The sequence below is a fragment of the Patagioenas fasciata genome, chromosome 1, assembly GCF_037038585.1.
Source record: "Patagioenas fasciata isolate bPatFas1 chromosome 1, bPatFas1.hap1, whole genome shotgun sequence".
Taxonomy (NCBI): Eukaryota; Metazoa; Chordata; class Aves; order Columbiformes; family Columbidae; genus Patagioenas; species Patagioenas fasciata.
In genome coordinates this window covers 58,562,082-58,577,752 of record NC_092520.1, presented here as the reverse complement: position 1 = coordinate 58,577,752, position 15,671 = coordinate 58,562,082, and the positions used below count along the sequence as shown (strand labels likewise).

The following is a 15,671-nucleotide window of genomic DNA, read 5'->3' as shown; positions in this document are numbered from 1 at the left end:
CTCTCTAAATACCCAATAAGTAATCTCTCCATGTCATATTTTACTCTGAAGCCGTGTGCCTATTATTTTTTAACTCTGTCTTTTCTATAACCATGGCTGGAATTTGACCCTCAATAGTGACTGTGTCTTCACTGTTTCTAATGTAGGTCAAGAGAAGAAATTACATGATGACATTGAGCTGCTTTACTGTGGCATCCCTCAGGAGTTTGTGTGGTCCCCACTGAATGCCTTGAATCATTAATCAAAGGGTAACTGCATTGCACAGCCCACAATATATTCTCAGCAGGCACATGCATTGATGATTCTGCACGAAGAAAAAAGACTTAATTGCATTGACAGTACAGTTTTTTCACAGTTTAGAGTGTTTATCAAAATTGTGCTTGTAGCATCTAAAAATACAGTAATTAATGCAGCTTTTGGCCTCTTCACACACTGTTTTCTTTTTGGTTTCTTCTGTTAAAGAAGGCAGCTGTTTGCTAGGAAAACAAATTCCTCTCTTTTACTTCTCTCTCTCGCCTCCTGTTTTGTATTTGAGTGCATCAGTAGGAGGCTCACAGTTTGTTGTAAATGTTCATTCACAGTTTCTGCAGATTCTTACATTCATATTCACAAAGGCAGAATATCTCAAGATGTCCTTCATATCAAATTACTGTTACTTCACATCAGATGTGCAGAATACAAAATACATATTTCAGGGGCTTTGCTTCTCAGGGCAGAACAACAATCCTTCAGGAAATAAAACCCATTTGGGTCAGCCATTTCTTCATTCTTTAATTGTTTCCTTTCACTGTTGATCAAAATGTGGCTTCTGGGTATTAACATGCAGAGTATATTACAGAATAAGGAGAGAAGACCTTGTTGGTCAAGTAAGGCCTCTGTGAGATAAAGTGAAGCAGGTGCTGGTGACTCAGCTTGTGACACCACTAGGCAGTTGGGCCTTAACTCCTGGGCAGGCAAGGATGGTGCTTTTCTTTTTCCTATTAAATATTCAGGCTGCAAAAACAAGAAAGGACACAAGTGTGCCATGTGGTTTAGACTGCCACCACAGGTTGTTGCTCCTGTGCTGGGCAGCCCATGCACATACGGAGACCTGCAAGACCATGAGGAATCCAGCCTGCTTAGCAGTGAGCAGGCCAGGACCAAAGGTGCAGTGAGTGCCCTCCTGTGCAGAGACAGGAGCAAAGGGAATTTGCATGGAAAGATATCAGACTTAGGTTAAAGCAGATACTGGGAAAAAAAATCATCTGTTTGAACATCAAGAAAAAGGAGACTTAACATCTGTTTTGCTCACACTTCTACAGAATAATAGTATTATCATGACTCATTTTTGTCAACCATCCGTTACCATTAACCACTGCAAAGTGCTTTGCTACTTCAAATATCCGCATCAGGTTTTACAATGTTCCACTTCCTACATAGTGCCTTGTAAATCTTGTGTTACAGTGTAGAAGGCTATGTATGTAGCAGAGCTTTGCAAGGCTGCAATCTCACTGAAATTACTAGTATTACCTTATAGACTGCAAGGGTAAAGCTGAAGTGGTGCAATGTATGAAATTCTAAGGTTAAATAATGGACCTTACTATAACGTTACGCTAGATTTTATACTTCTGCTGCTGATGTAGGACTTGCAACTCTATTAAGACAGTGGTTTATTGAAAATCTTTATCATCGTCTGGCATAAAAGCCTGCACTATGTACACACACAGTGCGAAGGCTCAAGATCACAGAGGAGGTGGAAGTACCTTGAGCTGGTCAAATGCTTTCTGCTTTATGAACGCAGATACTCGGACCCAAGCTGCCATTACATTGCTGGTATACAGTGCTTGTGAGAATCAAGATTATTTTAAAATTTATTAGTCTGGACTACAGCCCTAGAGACCATTTAATTAAATAATCCTATGTCAGTTTAAATAGCTAAGCATTAGGATCCACAACAGTTAAAATGGTGTTGATTGAGCAGGACCCAGGTAAGATACTGGTTCTGAGGTGGAGCGTGAGCCCGCCTAGGCCTATGCCCACCACAAGAGAGCTGCATGAATTAGTCAGTAACACATACATAGCACTAAAGAAATAAACAAAATTAAATAACAAGATTCACCATAGTTAACAGAGAAAATTAATGAAGATAAAATATACCTTAATTAAGATTTTAATAAAGGTGTTCTTAATGTACGTCTCAAGAGACATTCAATGCACTTAAACCATTCTTTGTCCTTCAGTGTGTTAAAGCGGTATTTTGTTTGGAACAAAGCAACTTGGAAATTTCTGTATGGTAGTCTTCAAGAAAATCTATCGAACAGACAGATTATTTAAGCAGATTATAATGACAGATTACTTAATATTTATTTATTATTTAATTATCATTTAGATTATTTAGATGCTATAATCTTCCAGAAAAATTTGAGTTCAATGTCTCTAGAAAAAAAAATGTCACTTTATTTTCCAGTGTAAACTCTGCTCTTGAAAGTACTGCCTTACAGATTAGATTAAATTAAATGCATGTGCATTTTGAGTCTTAAAACCACTGAGGAAGTAAGGTGTCCATAGAATTGATGATGTAGCTTCTGCTGGCATCTCTTTTCATACATTAGCAAGACAGCATTAAACTGTAGTGTTTATGCCACTTTTATTAAAATTACATCAGGACTTCCATTTAAAAGGGGTGAAAAAACACAGGCCAAGCTTTTTGTACCTGATTCTAGATCAGCTGTTGAAACCGACACTGGTCTTTGCATTGCAAGATTTTTTCCTTTGTATAATATGTAGAAAGATGAGTGCAGGTTGTGAAATTTTCTTTGTCTCTGCTATGAAAAACTAAAGAAGGAAAATTGTTTTGCAACTGAAAACTATTTTCTGTCTTCAAAAAGTGTGTAAGGTGTTAGATGAATCGGAATTAACTCTCTCTTTGCATCGAGCTGTTGTTTCAATGTATGGCTGCAAGCTGCTGCTGAGGCTTTTGCAGACTTTCAAAGAGGCCATCATTATGGATGAGAATACTGACATTTGAAAGCCCTCTTACCTGCTGACACTGTGAAGTGCCAAGACTAGCTTCTCCCTCCCCCAGCCATGCCCACCTTCATTCACTCCTTAGTAGAGACCCCCTTGTCCTTCAGCTTAGCAGAGAAAGAAAAATGGCAGAAAGGGAAACATTGCTCATTAAAGCTTAACCTAAATATTTATGTGGATTTTTAAATAAATGAAGTGGCAGCTTTTTAGCCAGCCGTCTGTCAGCCTCCTGTTTCACTGGCTCCCCCAGACACAGCGATCATGGATGGTTTCAGAAAGCTGCCCACAGCCCCTGAGCATCTACCTTGCTGAGGGCAAATGCTCAGCGCCGGGCTGCTTGTAGACACTTTGACCCACAGCATGGATGCTCCAGCCTCTCCTTCTCCTTTCCCTGATCCATGCCATGGAGCCAGAGGGGTGCCTTGGTGCCACCTCTCTGCAGCCACGTGTCTATGTCTTCAGACAACACTACTAGAACTCCCTGAAAAAATCAAGTGTAGAAGACATCAGAAAAAAAACTATTAATATAAATGATGGGCCAGCATCAACCTGAAAGACAAACTGCAGTTTGCCATTCATTGGTTATAGTTTGTTCAACGTGGGATCATCTTTGCACAGGCAGGCTCAGCTTTTTGCTGGTGTCCTTGCCCCTTCTGTGTCCCAGCAATTTACACGGCCTTTAAGAAAGATTGTCAACTTTGATGAAAATACAGAAGTAAACCAGCAATTTAAGTTCAACCTTCACTTTAATATTGCTACTAACCTGTTTTGTTTAAGCAGCCTTTTGTCCTGTGATCTTTTTAAAATGCTTAGTAATGTCAAATGCTAAAATACAGGTGCTATTACTGATTTTTAAGCTGTTCAGTTACACTCACATTACAATTCTTAAAATATTCCTGTCTAATTTTACCACTGAATGATGAAGTTTGGGTTGGAACTCCACAGGAATCAGTTCTGGGGAAGCAGAAACCAGGGTACCTTGCAGTGGTTTCTGTCAAGCAGCTATTCAAATAACTGCAGCGTCAATTGCTTTACAAAAAGCCAAATTGTTATTTTCAATAACTGACTGCTGTACAATACACTTGCTGGTATCAATGCTTAGGGATAAAGTGATGTAGGGCTGATATCTGTTATACTGAAAAAAATCTGGAAAATGGATTTTTTCATGACGTATATATTTTGGGAAAAGGAGTTTCGAACAATTACTATATAAACGCTTAGTCTGTTCTAGCTTTTTTAACACAGAAGAGTAATTTTGACTAATATTTCAGCTGTGCGCAGTTTTCAAATGTTGTTAAGGTTTTTATTCCTTCTTTAAATTACACGCTAAACTCCGTTAGAAGTCACAGGAGTTATGAGCAGTGCTGATTGCTCTATTGTTCCTTACTATCCAAACACAGAATTTTGTGTGCATGGATGATATATGAACCTTCTTAGTTACCAAAAATGTAAAGGTTTCAGACAAAACCAACTGGAATTTACTACAGCATCTATGATACTTTATTTTTCCTTCACTCATGGGTTAACATCACACATTCAGGTGACATGTGATTGGCAGACTGCAGGACCATTGTGAAACTGATGAGGAATTCATGTGAAGTAACATGTATTTCCCTTGAAATACAAAAACAAACTTACACCAGCACTCCTTTCTAGGGTAACAGAAAAGCAAAACAAAAAACAAATAATAAATGCACAACAACAACAATCAAAACAAAGAAATGAAAAAAAATATTTCTGTGTTCATGACTGAAAACTGCTTGGGTTCTTGTACTTCTGTGGCCATGCATTTTGGCAATTTAACAGCATTAGGTGCTGTTTGTGGCATTACAGCATTTGCTGCCCTTAAATCCAGACTCCATGTATTTCCATCTCTCCTTGATACACTGGTAAGTTATACAAGCCAGGTCACTGGACTACAGCACTCCATAGTCCACAGGACCAATAATAGTGGGACACAATCATTCCTCAGCCTCACTGGACATTCATATGGTTTCTGCGGTTTTGGATCAGATCCTGGTATTAATACAAGTGTATTAATCTTTCCACCCTCTAACTTATCTTGAGCACATGTGTACAAATTTGTTTTGCCACTTACCCCCACAGTGTTTCAAGTGCTTCTGGGGCTTCGCTGCGGTTCGTCACTGTCTAACCAAGATTACTATGGGGCTTTGTTTCTGTATTACCCACGCACAAATAATTATTAGCTAGATCCAGATGAGACTATTCCCTCTATTTCCTAAAGTGCCATTTTTCTCCTGTCTTGCTGAATACAATACCATCACTCCCCTCTGCAGACTTGCTGGCATGCTGTGTCTCCCAGGCACCTAGTGTGCCCATAGCAGCCCCAGACTCTATTAATGAGGCCATTCATTACACCTACAGATATCCCCATAGGGTTGGTACTATAAGTCTCCTCTGGCCAATCACTCGAATCTACTGGGTCTCAAAGGGTTGAGTGAGCGGACCTGCCTGAGCTTAAAGTCTGACTGCTCCTCAGCCAATGCGGCTGAAAGTGTTGCTTTCTTGTTGCTAGAGATCACCTGTGCTAGTTTCAATGCTTGACTCTTGGGGTCTTCTCTTTCACTTCTAGCACACAGTTGTGCCATCCTATGCATTAAGGTGATAAATGATTTCTTATTCCCTTTGGCTGTATCTTCTCCCAGGCACTCAATTTTTTTCTTCCAAACCCTATTATTTTTCTATTTCAAATGCCATCTCCATGACTCACCCAGCATTCCTGGAAAAATAAAAATAAGAAAACCTTCTATGCCATCCTGCATAGAACCACAAGGCTCTATCTTGTTCTTCTTTTCCAAGGCCCAGCTTCTTTGCCCTCAGGGCCTGTATTAGCAAGCATAATAACTGCTTATCTTTCTTTTATTATTGTATTTATTTGCCTTCTCCTTTTTTATTAGGTTCCTTAGACTCTTCTCCTTCCTGGAGAGATTTCTCAGCCCTGCTAGCCTACCCTTCCAAATTCACACCATTTGTGTTGGCAGGGTTCAGAGGCCCCCTAATCACATGCAATGGATAACTGAATCCTCCAGCACCATGGTTTTGCATATTAGCTCACAGGAACTGGACTCCATGTTCAACCAGCACGAGTTTGACAACTATGGACAGTAACTGCTTTTAACAATATGTGACTCTGGAGACACTTGATTTTTGTTTTTCCAACTGAAGCCCTACAGACCCCAAGCCAGCTGCCTTAACACATCTCAGCAGTGGCTGTCACTGCAGAGTTCCCCATAGCTGGTGTTTCTGAGGGTCTGGCATTCAGCATGGTCTGTTTGGTGGCTGCACAGAACAAGTCGGGTGATTTTGATCACCATTGGTCAAATCAAACTATGCTTCTTAAGCTGCCAGCCACCCTACGTACGTATTGTTCTTTGAAAGTCCCAATTTAGCCAAAGCTTAAATCTGAGTAGTAGCTACTTGTATTGCAGTGGTCACAGTCTCAGTAGTCTTTCTCTCCTGTATTTTTATTTGCCCTGTTATTTTTACCACTACTGGTTGCCCTTGTTCATTCATATGCCTGTCCCTCATGCAAAGAGCCATATGGGCTCCAGGGTTGTGAAGGTGATTTAGTTTCACAAGACATAGTCCCAGGGGGACTGGGATCATCCCAAATGTCTCCAGACCAGTCCTCAGGACTCCGTTTTGCTATCTGTCTTCTAATTCTTACTGCAGTCACTCTACCCATTGTACTCAGTCCCTTTTGTTTAAGCCTCTCAGTTATCTTCGTGTAAGAGTTGTACTCTTCACCATCGAATGTCCTCTCCTGTGTTTTCTCCAACACCACTATAACAGCTGCCTTAGCCCAAGCCAATACACAGTTTGCTCTTTTTCCCCTCCCATTTTTCTGTATCTGAAACTTCTTCCTTTGGTCTCTTCTCCTGTCCTCACCATCCTCTTCTAGCAGCAGCCATTTTTAGCCTTTCTGCAGCAAAGGTACATTCCCTGGCCTTGTGTTCCCCAGCGTGATCCCCACAGCAATTTGTTTTCCTCCCCTGATGGCCTGTTCTTATCTTCACGTGCTGGAGCAGGAGCTGCTGTCTCCTGCCCAACATTCCTCCAACCCAGGCCACAGTCCCTGTTAACTCCTCCTTTCCCATAACGATGCACTCTTCCTAAGGCCCTCAAAACCTCATACAACTTAAAAGACTTTGAAAAGCCTCAGATGTCCAAGTGCCAGTACCCCACTCTCCTGACTGTGCTTCTGTCACAGAAGCTATAGTCTCCTTTAAAGACCATGACTATATTAACTGGTGGATTTAAAAACTCCTTCACCATTCTGCTTTGGCATACACGGGTTATGACCTTTTTACCAACCTGGTATTCAAGTGTTCTTGTTTGTTGTATGTGACAATGATACAATTTCTATTTCTGCTCCACTCAGGCTCTCACAATCTTGCTCTTATAGCCTTACTTGTTGAGTTCCCTGTATTCTCCATGACCTTGTCACAAGCAAAACACCTCTTGCTGCTTTCAGGACCTACCTGGTGCAAAGTGTGCTAAAGAGAACAAGACTGATTTTTTTACTACTTTTACTAAACAGAAGGGAAGAAGACAGCATTTCTGTTGCGCTAGGCAATTTTCGGGAACGTTTACATGTGTATCAATATGCGCAAAGTCACAAGAAGGACACAATTAAAAGGGAATCAGTCCTTGCCTGGAATCTTGCATGGTAGGTGGATTCTTTTGTCCAGTGCTCATTGTTGTGTTCGTGTACTATTTTATCTTCATGTTATTGTTTATGTAGTGCAGTTTGACAGGAAAACACATTTTATATAGCCTGAACACGTGGGTTTTTTTGCTCAATTCACTGCAGATAGTCGTGCATTACATGGTCACATTATGTATCAGTGAAATGTTATTTTGTGAGGTGGCTTTAGTTTTGCAACAGCTTGGAAATCTACTCATATTGCAAAGCATTTAACTCCACTAGCTTGCTAAACTCCTGAGACTCCATATCAGCTGCCTTCTGCAGCAGAAATATTTATGGTCAGCAACAGTGACTGGCATTTTCTGTGCTAGAATTTGTCCACTTGTAAGAAAAATGAAGTGTAACTGAAGATGTTTGTGGGCTGTTTCAGCTGTAGTGTGAGAATTACAATTGCATTCCTCATTTAACGCTTTCAGAGATGAACAAGTCTGTCAAGTCACTAAAATTATTAGGGAGTTACACTGATTCTTTCATTAACAGTAAAAAGCTTGGGATGGAAACTGCAACAATTGAAAAGGCTCCAAAGTAAGAAGAAAAAAGTTGGGTTTACTCTAAGTTTTGCAGTGAAGTTTTCATTAGATAATCTGGAAGGGGATTGTCTATTGATTATTAGTCCTACAACCAGCCCTACAGGGGTTCTGGTTGTGGGTGTTGACCATGGAAAACTAAATTTCATCATGTGTTTCATCTTGTCTGTGTTCAGTTTCCCATTCAGTTTCATCAAGACTGAACAAACCTATGAATTTAATGAATTTTACATAATTTCCCATATATGGAAGCAGTGTCAGTTTTTATTACTTGCCATCACAAGTGTCTTTGGCTTACTCTTAGCAAAAACCCTCTGCAATGTGCTCATTTTCAGATGTTCCTAAAATTGTTAAGGCAGTGATATCTGTTCTCTTGCTAGAACTGCCAGTTTTGTCAAGTAATATACACTGGATTTAATGTGTTTTTTTTTTTTTTTTTTTTTTGGTCAGCTAAGCTGGTTTTGTCTCTCTCCTTTTTTCCTATTGATGAAAATTTGTGCAATTCTGTAAGTCTTAGGTTATTCTACACCCTCTACCCACTTGCAACTGGAATATTGGTTATAACTCACCAGAGATTATTCCTTGCAGGTTTGGTTTGTAGGATTCCCAGGATTCTTAGTGGTATTTGTGGGAGAAGAAACTGCAATGCATATCACAGCTTACCTAAGCTTCCTGATTCATGGTGGCCAAAGTCTATCAGTTAACTCCATTTGATTTAGAATTTACATAGGAATAGGAAAGTTGGTACAAATCAAAGGACTCATTCATCTTCACCAGCTATTGAGTACTATATAATATAAGGCTTAACTAAAACAAACCAACAAACCAACCAGCCAACCAAAACCAAACCAAAACAACAACAACAAAAACAACAAAGGCAATGTTCAGAATGTGTATGGCTACAACTGAGCCTTTAGCTGTGATTTTTTTTTTAGGCAGGGCTTAGGCCAGGCAGGTGGATGGCACCCCCACCCTGAAAGGCAGCCTCTTCAGGTAGTCTGCTTAATTCACTCAGATTCTAGAATTAAATCCTCTGAATTCCCATATACAGTATTTGCCTTCTTTTAAGTTTTGCCTTATTTAATTTGCTTGACTCTCTTTTCCCATCTTCCTTCTACACTCTAAGGTCTCCAATTTCATGTTTGCACTTTTGCCATTTTGTTAACCCTAATAAACTTAGCTGTAAAGGTGGTTATATTAAACCCCTCTTCTTTGAGCCTCACTCCTCTTCTCCATGGTCAAAAGTTTATTCCCTTTGATTGTGGGCTCATCACAGTCCTACATCTTTCAACATGTTTTTTTCCTTTGGCTTTGATTTCAAGTCAGAATTTCCCCTACAAAGATTCACGTATGGTATTTTCTCTGTTCAAACTGTGGTTTTGTTTTTATTACATTCCAGTTAAAATTTGTTTTCATCAGCATGGTTTAGAAATGAGAATCTTTATTTGTAGCAGAGTCAAAATAAACTATTATATATTCTTCGCTTGTATCTAGACATATACTTATCATAGTAATTTTTTTTTTTGTTTTTTGTTTTTTGTTAAATGAAAAAGAAAAAGCACATGGGAACAAGAAGACAAAATATTAGTCTTTGCAAGGTCCTTTCTACATTTCTGTTGACGACGATGCCAGCAACCTCCTGGCTGGACAGAAGACTGAGCCTGTCTCTGAGCTTCAGCCTTCCCAAGTAGCCTGAGCCTGTAGTAGCTTACAGTGAACCTGCATGGCATATTGGTTGAGTTGGGGCTTTTGTTGGTTTTAATATAAGGCAGCTCTAACCCAGGGGGAATGAAGCAGAGTCCACCTCTGCATCTGAGCTATTAGGCTCTTGGAGTTGGCACATGGTTGCTTTGCAAAGCAATGCTTTATCTCCTCAAATTTCACCCACATGTCACAACTTTGGTAATGAAAGCAAGTTTTTCTTTTCCACTTGCTTTTGGCCTTGGGAAATATTTTATTCCTCTTTCTTAACGCATGGTGATCACTATGAGATTATCATTTTGCAGTTATTTTCAAAGATATCTCATATTTCTTCCTGGTTTTAGACAGGGAGAAATCTCTAATAACAGTTGGAAGAAAATCTGATTCATTGCTGTGTTACTCTGCCTAAAGCCACTCTAACTCCATCCACCAAAATTAGATTGGACTGATTCCTGGGAAAATTACTGGAATTAGATTTGTGTGAAACTATGGTAGTGCAGTTATAAACCAGACCTATTCCATTTTTAGCTGTTTTCCTGCACTACTGTTTATATTTGCACTATTTCTAGAGGTGTGCTTAGTAACTACTACTACCATGAATGCTATCTTCGTAGGTTTTCTGGATGCCTACATGGGCCTTTAAACAGCCATCTAGTGAAATGTGCTACGGCTTGTTATTTAAATGGTATTTAACTATGCCTCCATAAGCTCCAGTAATATAGTGGAGACTAACACTTTCTACTGAACCACACAATGAAACTAAGCTGTATAGCATGCTGTATCCAACTGTTAAAGAAAAGGAATCATTATTAAACTTTAGGGGAATTCCACTAGAAAAATAGGAAAGTTATTTTTTTATTTTTTGCTTGTGTGATTTTTTTTTTTTTCTTTTTAAGATGCATAATCAATCTCAGCAGTTGTCATGGGCAGTATCTTCAACTTTGGACTTTTTACCTTGATCCCCCTTTCTGGTTTAGACAATTTGTCGTTAGGGACATTCTATTCTGTTTTCTTTACAGCAAGTTACAGGAATAGAAGTGCTGGGAATGGAGTCAGATTGACAAGTTCCCCAACCTAACATACAAAGAATTAAGGCAAAGCTGTTAATGTTCTCTGCTTCCACTGATGTAATTTGTAATCATTATGATGCTGGCAAAGGAGTCTGTTTAACCACATTGTTCTGTTGCTATTTATAAACAAGATCTCATTTAAATTTAGAACACAAAAGCTTCCTGGGTGAAAAACTGCCACCATGTGTATCTGCAGTCAGTGCAGTGCAAGGGATCTGGTCCGATCACTATCGATATCACTGTTGCAATGGTGATAGCAATAATGAGAATAGCAAGTAGTTGCCCGTAGGGCTCAATTCTGTAACCTTGCTGGATGTAAACCTATGCCCTCCTCGGTATGTAGAGTTTTTACAGAGACTATGTGTTTAAATGGATGCATTTATCACACATCACAGGACATTTGACATTCTGACTGTGGTGTACATCAGAGCTGTGAGAGCTCTGAGCTCCCAGGGGTGCCTCTGAGCTGCACCCCAGTGGCACCCTGGGATGCATGGAAATGCCTCCTCCTCTCCTCTCCTCCTCCTCTCCTCTCCTCCTCCTCTCCTCTCCTCTCCTCTCCTCTCCTCTCCTCTCCTCTCCTCTCCTCTCCTCTCCTCTCCTCTCCTCTCCTCTCCTCTCCTCTCCTCTCCTCTCCTCTCCTCTCCTCTCCTCTCCTCTCCTCTCCTCTCCTCTCCTCTCCTCTCCTCTCCTCTCCTCTCCTCTCCTCCCCTGCCCTCCCCTCCCCTGCCCTCCCCTGCCCTCCCCTGCCCTCCCCTCCCCTCCCCTCCCCTGCCCTCCCCTCCCCTCCCCTCCCCTGCCCTCCCCTGCCCTCCCCTGCCCTCCCCTCCCCTCCCCTCCCCTCCCCTCCCCTCCCCTCCCCTCCCCTCCCCTCCCCTCCCCTCCCCTCCCCTCCCCTCCCCTCCTCTTTTATCTTAAGATTTGTTGCAACTAGTGGTCTTCATCCGCAGAGAGCAGATAAACCTATTGCATTGATGGGGATATTTCTATAATGTAGTAGAAAGCATCCAGCTTTTTTAATATAGCAATAGTAGATGGCATCTTTTATGCATCCAAATAGTTGCCACTTTTATCTAAACTGAGATAAAGAGGAGTGCATTTATGAAAATTTATGAAAGATCTTTGTCTTACTTGTAATTTCAGTGTGCTAGTAGCACCTAGCACTATTGGGTTCAAAGCACTTTACATTTGCAACTACTGCTTAATAAAAATTGTATGAAATGGTGATTGCCCCCAATTAAGAGATGAGGGATAAGAAAAACAATGAAGTGGCCCAGGCATTTTCAGCCACAGTTGTTTCATGTGGAAGATGCTGATTCTCCCAAGACTTAAGTATCATGTATGAATTACTTGGTATTCAACAGTGGTTACATGAAAGGAATACAGTCACATAAATCACAATAGATTGACCGCTTAACAAATTACTTCGTGCCAACTAAACAGCACTAACTTAGCAGGTAAAAATTGCAAGAAATATTTTTATTACAGTTAGTCTTAAGTTTTATTAAAAATACTCTTGGGATATACAATAAAATAACTATATCTATATGCAACTTTTCTTGATGTTATATATACGTGAACTATTAAGTCACTACAAGTTGCTTATGCATAAATCTGCAATATCATTTTGTCCTTTTTATTTAAATAAATTATTGTTGTGTGTGAGATTTCAACTGGCAAAGTCTGCTGTTTAAGTTATTGTAATATGAGTTTTCTACTTTTTTACTGTTGTAGAGATATTGTGTTTGTCAGATATCACAAGAATTAGAAGAATAAAAAGCCCATCATTTCTGTGCTTGGAAGCAGATTTCAGGACAAAGGGCTGTGATCTGACTATACAAGAAGTATGCATTTTATTATTTGTTTGATGAAGTTTGAAATGGGATATAACCACCAATATTGTTGGGAATTATAGATTTGCACTGCTATAGTTCACACCGTATGGATGCATGCAGTGGCAGGTACAATGTACAAAGGATCTATTCTTGGTCTTCTTTTTTTTTTTTTTTTTTGTGCATTTGGAACACACTTGAACCAGTGTAGAAAAACATAACTTCAAAGTCAGGAATTCAATACCTGTATGAGCAAAAAGAATATCTGATGAAATCTTGCGCTACAGGAATCAGTTATAAAATTCCTATGAATTCAGTGGACCCAGGACTTTACATCTAATTTAACTTCAGAAAAGATGTAGAGAGGACAGGTGTGTCTTCATCTTTACTTAAGATCTTCAGAGTTATCTGCTTCATTGGCTGATCATTTATAGAACTGTTTGTTTATTAATCATTGAGTGTTAATAGACTGTACAGACTTTGAAAGACTTGAAAACTTCTTTTTAACTTGGGAATATCAAAAACATTTGTTTTGGTTCTTCCTTAGTGCATCACATCACAAATTCATAGTTTTGACAGAAGTGCAGGGTTTCAGGTTGTTGAAATACGCTTCTGGCACTGATGGCTGCAGAAGATTTGCAGATGTTGCTTGCTTTGAAAGATTTTTCTTTTTTAAGTGGGATCACCATGGTTTAAGTAGCATACCATAAAGGTCTAAGCTGGCTAAACTGCAGGATCCATCCACATACATTCAGTTGGACGATGTGTACCCTCTTTTTGTACATTGTTCATTATGAAGCCTCTATTTTCAAGCACAGATGTGGAGACGAGAATATATGATGAGATGTGACGTTCAGCACAGCATGATTCACAGTGCAGCAGTGTCGTCTCTAACTGCAAGCTGCTCAGATTTCAATAATCGGAAATAGGGCTTTGTCTTTCCACAGTGTGATGAACCTTCTCCACAAAAATACACTGACAGAGCACAAAGGGGTCTTCCTGGCCTTGCCCAACCTCCCCTGGGCTTTCCCCCACCTTGCCTGTGGCCCAGCTTGGGACCATCAGTCTCTTCCCCAGCGATACCATAGCAGTCCTACAGGACTCCTCATAAGATTAAGAGCTTTAAATTTGAGTTTTGGTCAAGTTCTTTACCCTGAGTAACAGTATACTGCATAGTGGCTTTAATCCACTACCAAAATGCCTATGACAGTGTCAGCTAGATTTCCTGATAATTTGGAATGGGCACTGTCTTAGCACCTCCAAGTCAACATTTGTGTTGTACAATTATCTAAGGTTTCCGTAGACAATGAGCTTTATTCTGCTCTTCAGAGTAAATGCATTTGCTGACAAAATTACTTGTAGACTAGAAAAAGAGATCACCCTGTTCTATCTTCAGCATACCTCCATATCTAAACAGCAAAACCAGTTCTGACTGTTGGCTTCCTTTTTTTTTTTTTTTTTATTTCAGCTCTTGAAGTATTAGATCCTGAGAGTGTATTAGTTTTGCGGCTTTGATATTGCAGCCAATATTCAGTCCTAGTTTCTAAGTAAGTAATGTGAAGCACTGCTGTGGGATTTGAGACATTAAAAAACAGAACAAAACATACCTGTGAAACTGTAAAACCAATGAAAAGATAGGGCAAGGGGAAGCAGGTTTACAGAAGGTGGAAAAATGGCCACACAGGGATGGCAATTGTATGGAGAGTAAATCTAGGGAGGTGAGGAAAATAAAATAGGTGAAGCAGCTGTAATCAGTGGGAGGAAAAGAAGCTTGCTGGCTATTATCAAAACCCATAAAAGACGGAGGAATGGTGGGCAACCAGATTTGTTGAAACAGAGGTTAACCATAGACCCAGAGTAGGATGGGGAACCCAGGGGTACAGAGAAACTGAGGAGAGGAAGCATGTGCAAAATTGAATTGAATTAAACAGTAATAAGCTTTGTTTTGCAGAGGTGAAATAGTAACAGCAATTAACAAACAATGAGGGTGAAACCAAAGTTCCAGAAAATGGAAAGGAAGATCATCCCTTTTAAGGTAAAGTTACTAAACCTTCACATACAGAGATGGGGCATGAACAGAAATGCTGGGTTTCCCTAAAAACCAAATGGACTCCAGGTGGGCACCAAAGTGAACCAAGCTTGCATGTCCACTGCTCATCTTGCCGTCTAGTCAGCCTCCAGGGAAATAAGTTTAAGTTTCAGTTAAACTGAAATAGCACCATGAAAGAGCAATCTCCTACCAAGGAACATCCATTCTGGACAGTCCCTGTAATGGAATTTATTCCACTGGTTTGAAGGTTAGACAATAGCACCATAGATTTCTAAAGTGTGATGGGTCTCCTTCAGTACATCTCTTCCAAAGTTAGCCAGTGAAGCTTGCCTTGTGGTGCTGGCAGCAGAGCAGGCGCCCCTGGAAGGCAGTTCTCTTAGAGTCAATGGAGATGCAGTCAATATGCCCCGTGGAGAAGAGACCACTGTTCAGGCGACCAGCGTTGGTGGTTGCTTATAGTGAGATGACTCTTTTCAGTGGTGCCCAATGATAGGATAAGGGGCAGTGGGCACAGACTGAAACTTAGGATGTTCCATCTAAACATGAGGAGAAACGTATTTACTTTGAGGGTTACAGAGCAGCAGAACAGGCTGCCCAGAGAGATTGTGGAGTCTCCTTCTCTGGAGACATTCAAAACCTACCTGGACACATTCCTGTGCAATCTGCTCTGGGTGAACCCACTTTAGCAGGTGGGTTGGACTAGATCATCTCCAGAGGTCCCTTCCAACCACAATTATTCTGTGATTCTATGACTCC

At 40.3% G+C, this 15,671-nt stretch overlaps 1 protein-coding gene across 7 annotated transcripts in view; it reads left to right on the top strand.

The window, feature by feature from the left end:
• FGF14 (fibroblast growth factor 14) overlaps positions 1 to 15,671 on the top strand; it is a 409,258-nt gene that overhangs the window by 158,626 nt on the left and 234,961 nt on the right. For 2 of the 7 annotated variants that reach the window (XM_071807134.1, XM_071807144.1), the window contains exon 1: positions 7,454 to 7,696. The exons of 3 other annotated variants lie outside the window; for them this stretch is intronic. In XM_071807134.1, the coding sequence (XP_071663235.1) occupies positions 7,621 to 7,696 (76 nt within the window). In that variant the 5' untranslated portion in view covers positions 7,454 to 7,620. Of the gene's footprint in view, positions 1 to 7,453; positions 7,697 to 15,671 lie in introns of those variants that run through there. 2 more of the 7 variants (XM_065829699.2, XM_065829700.2) reach the window with 1 other exon arrangement.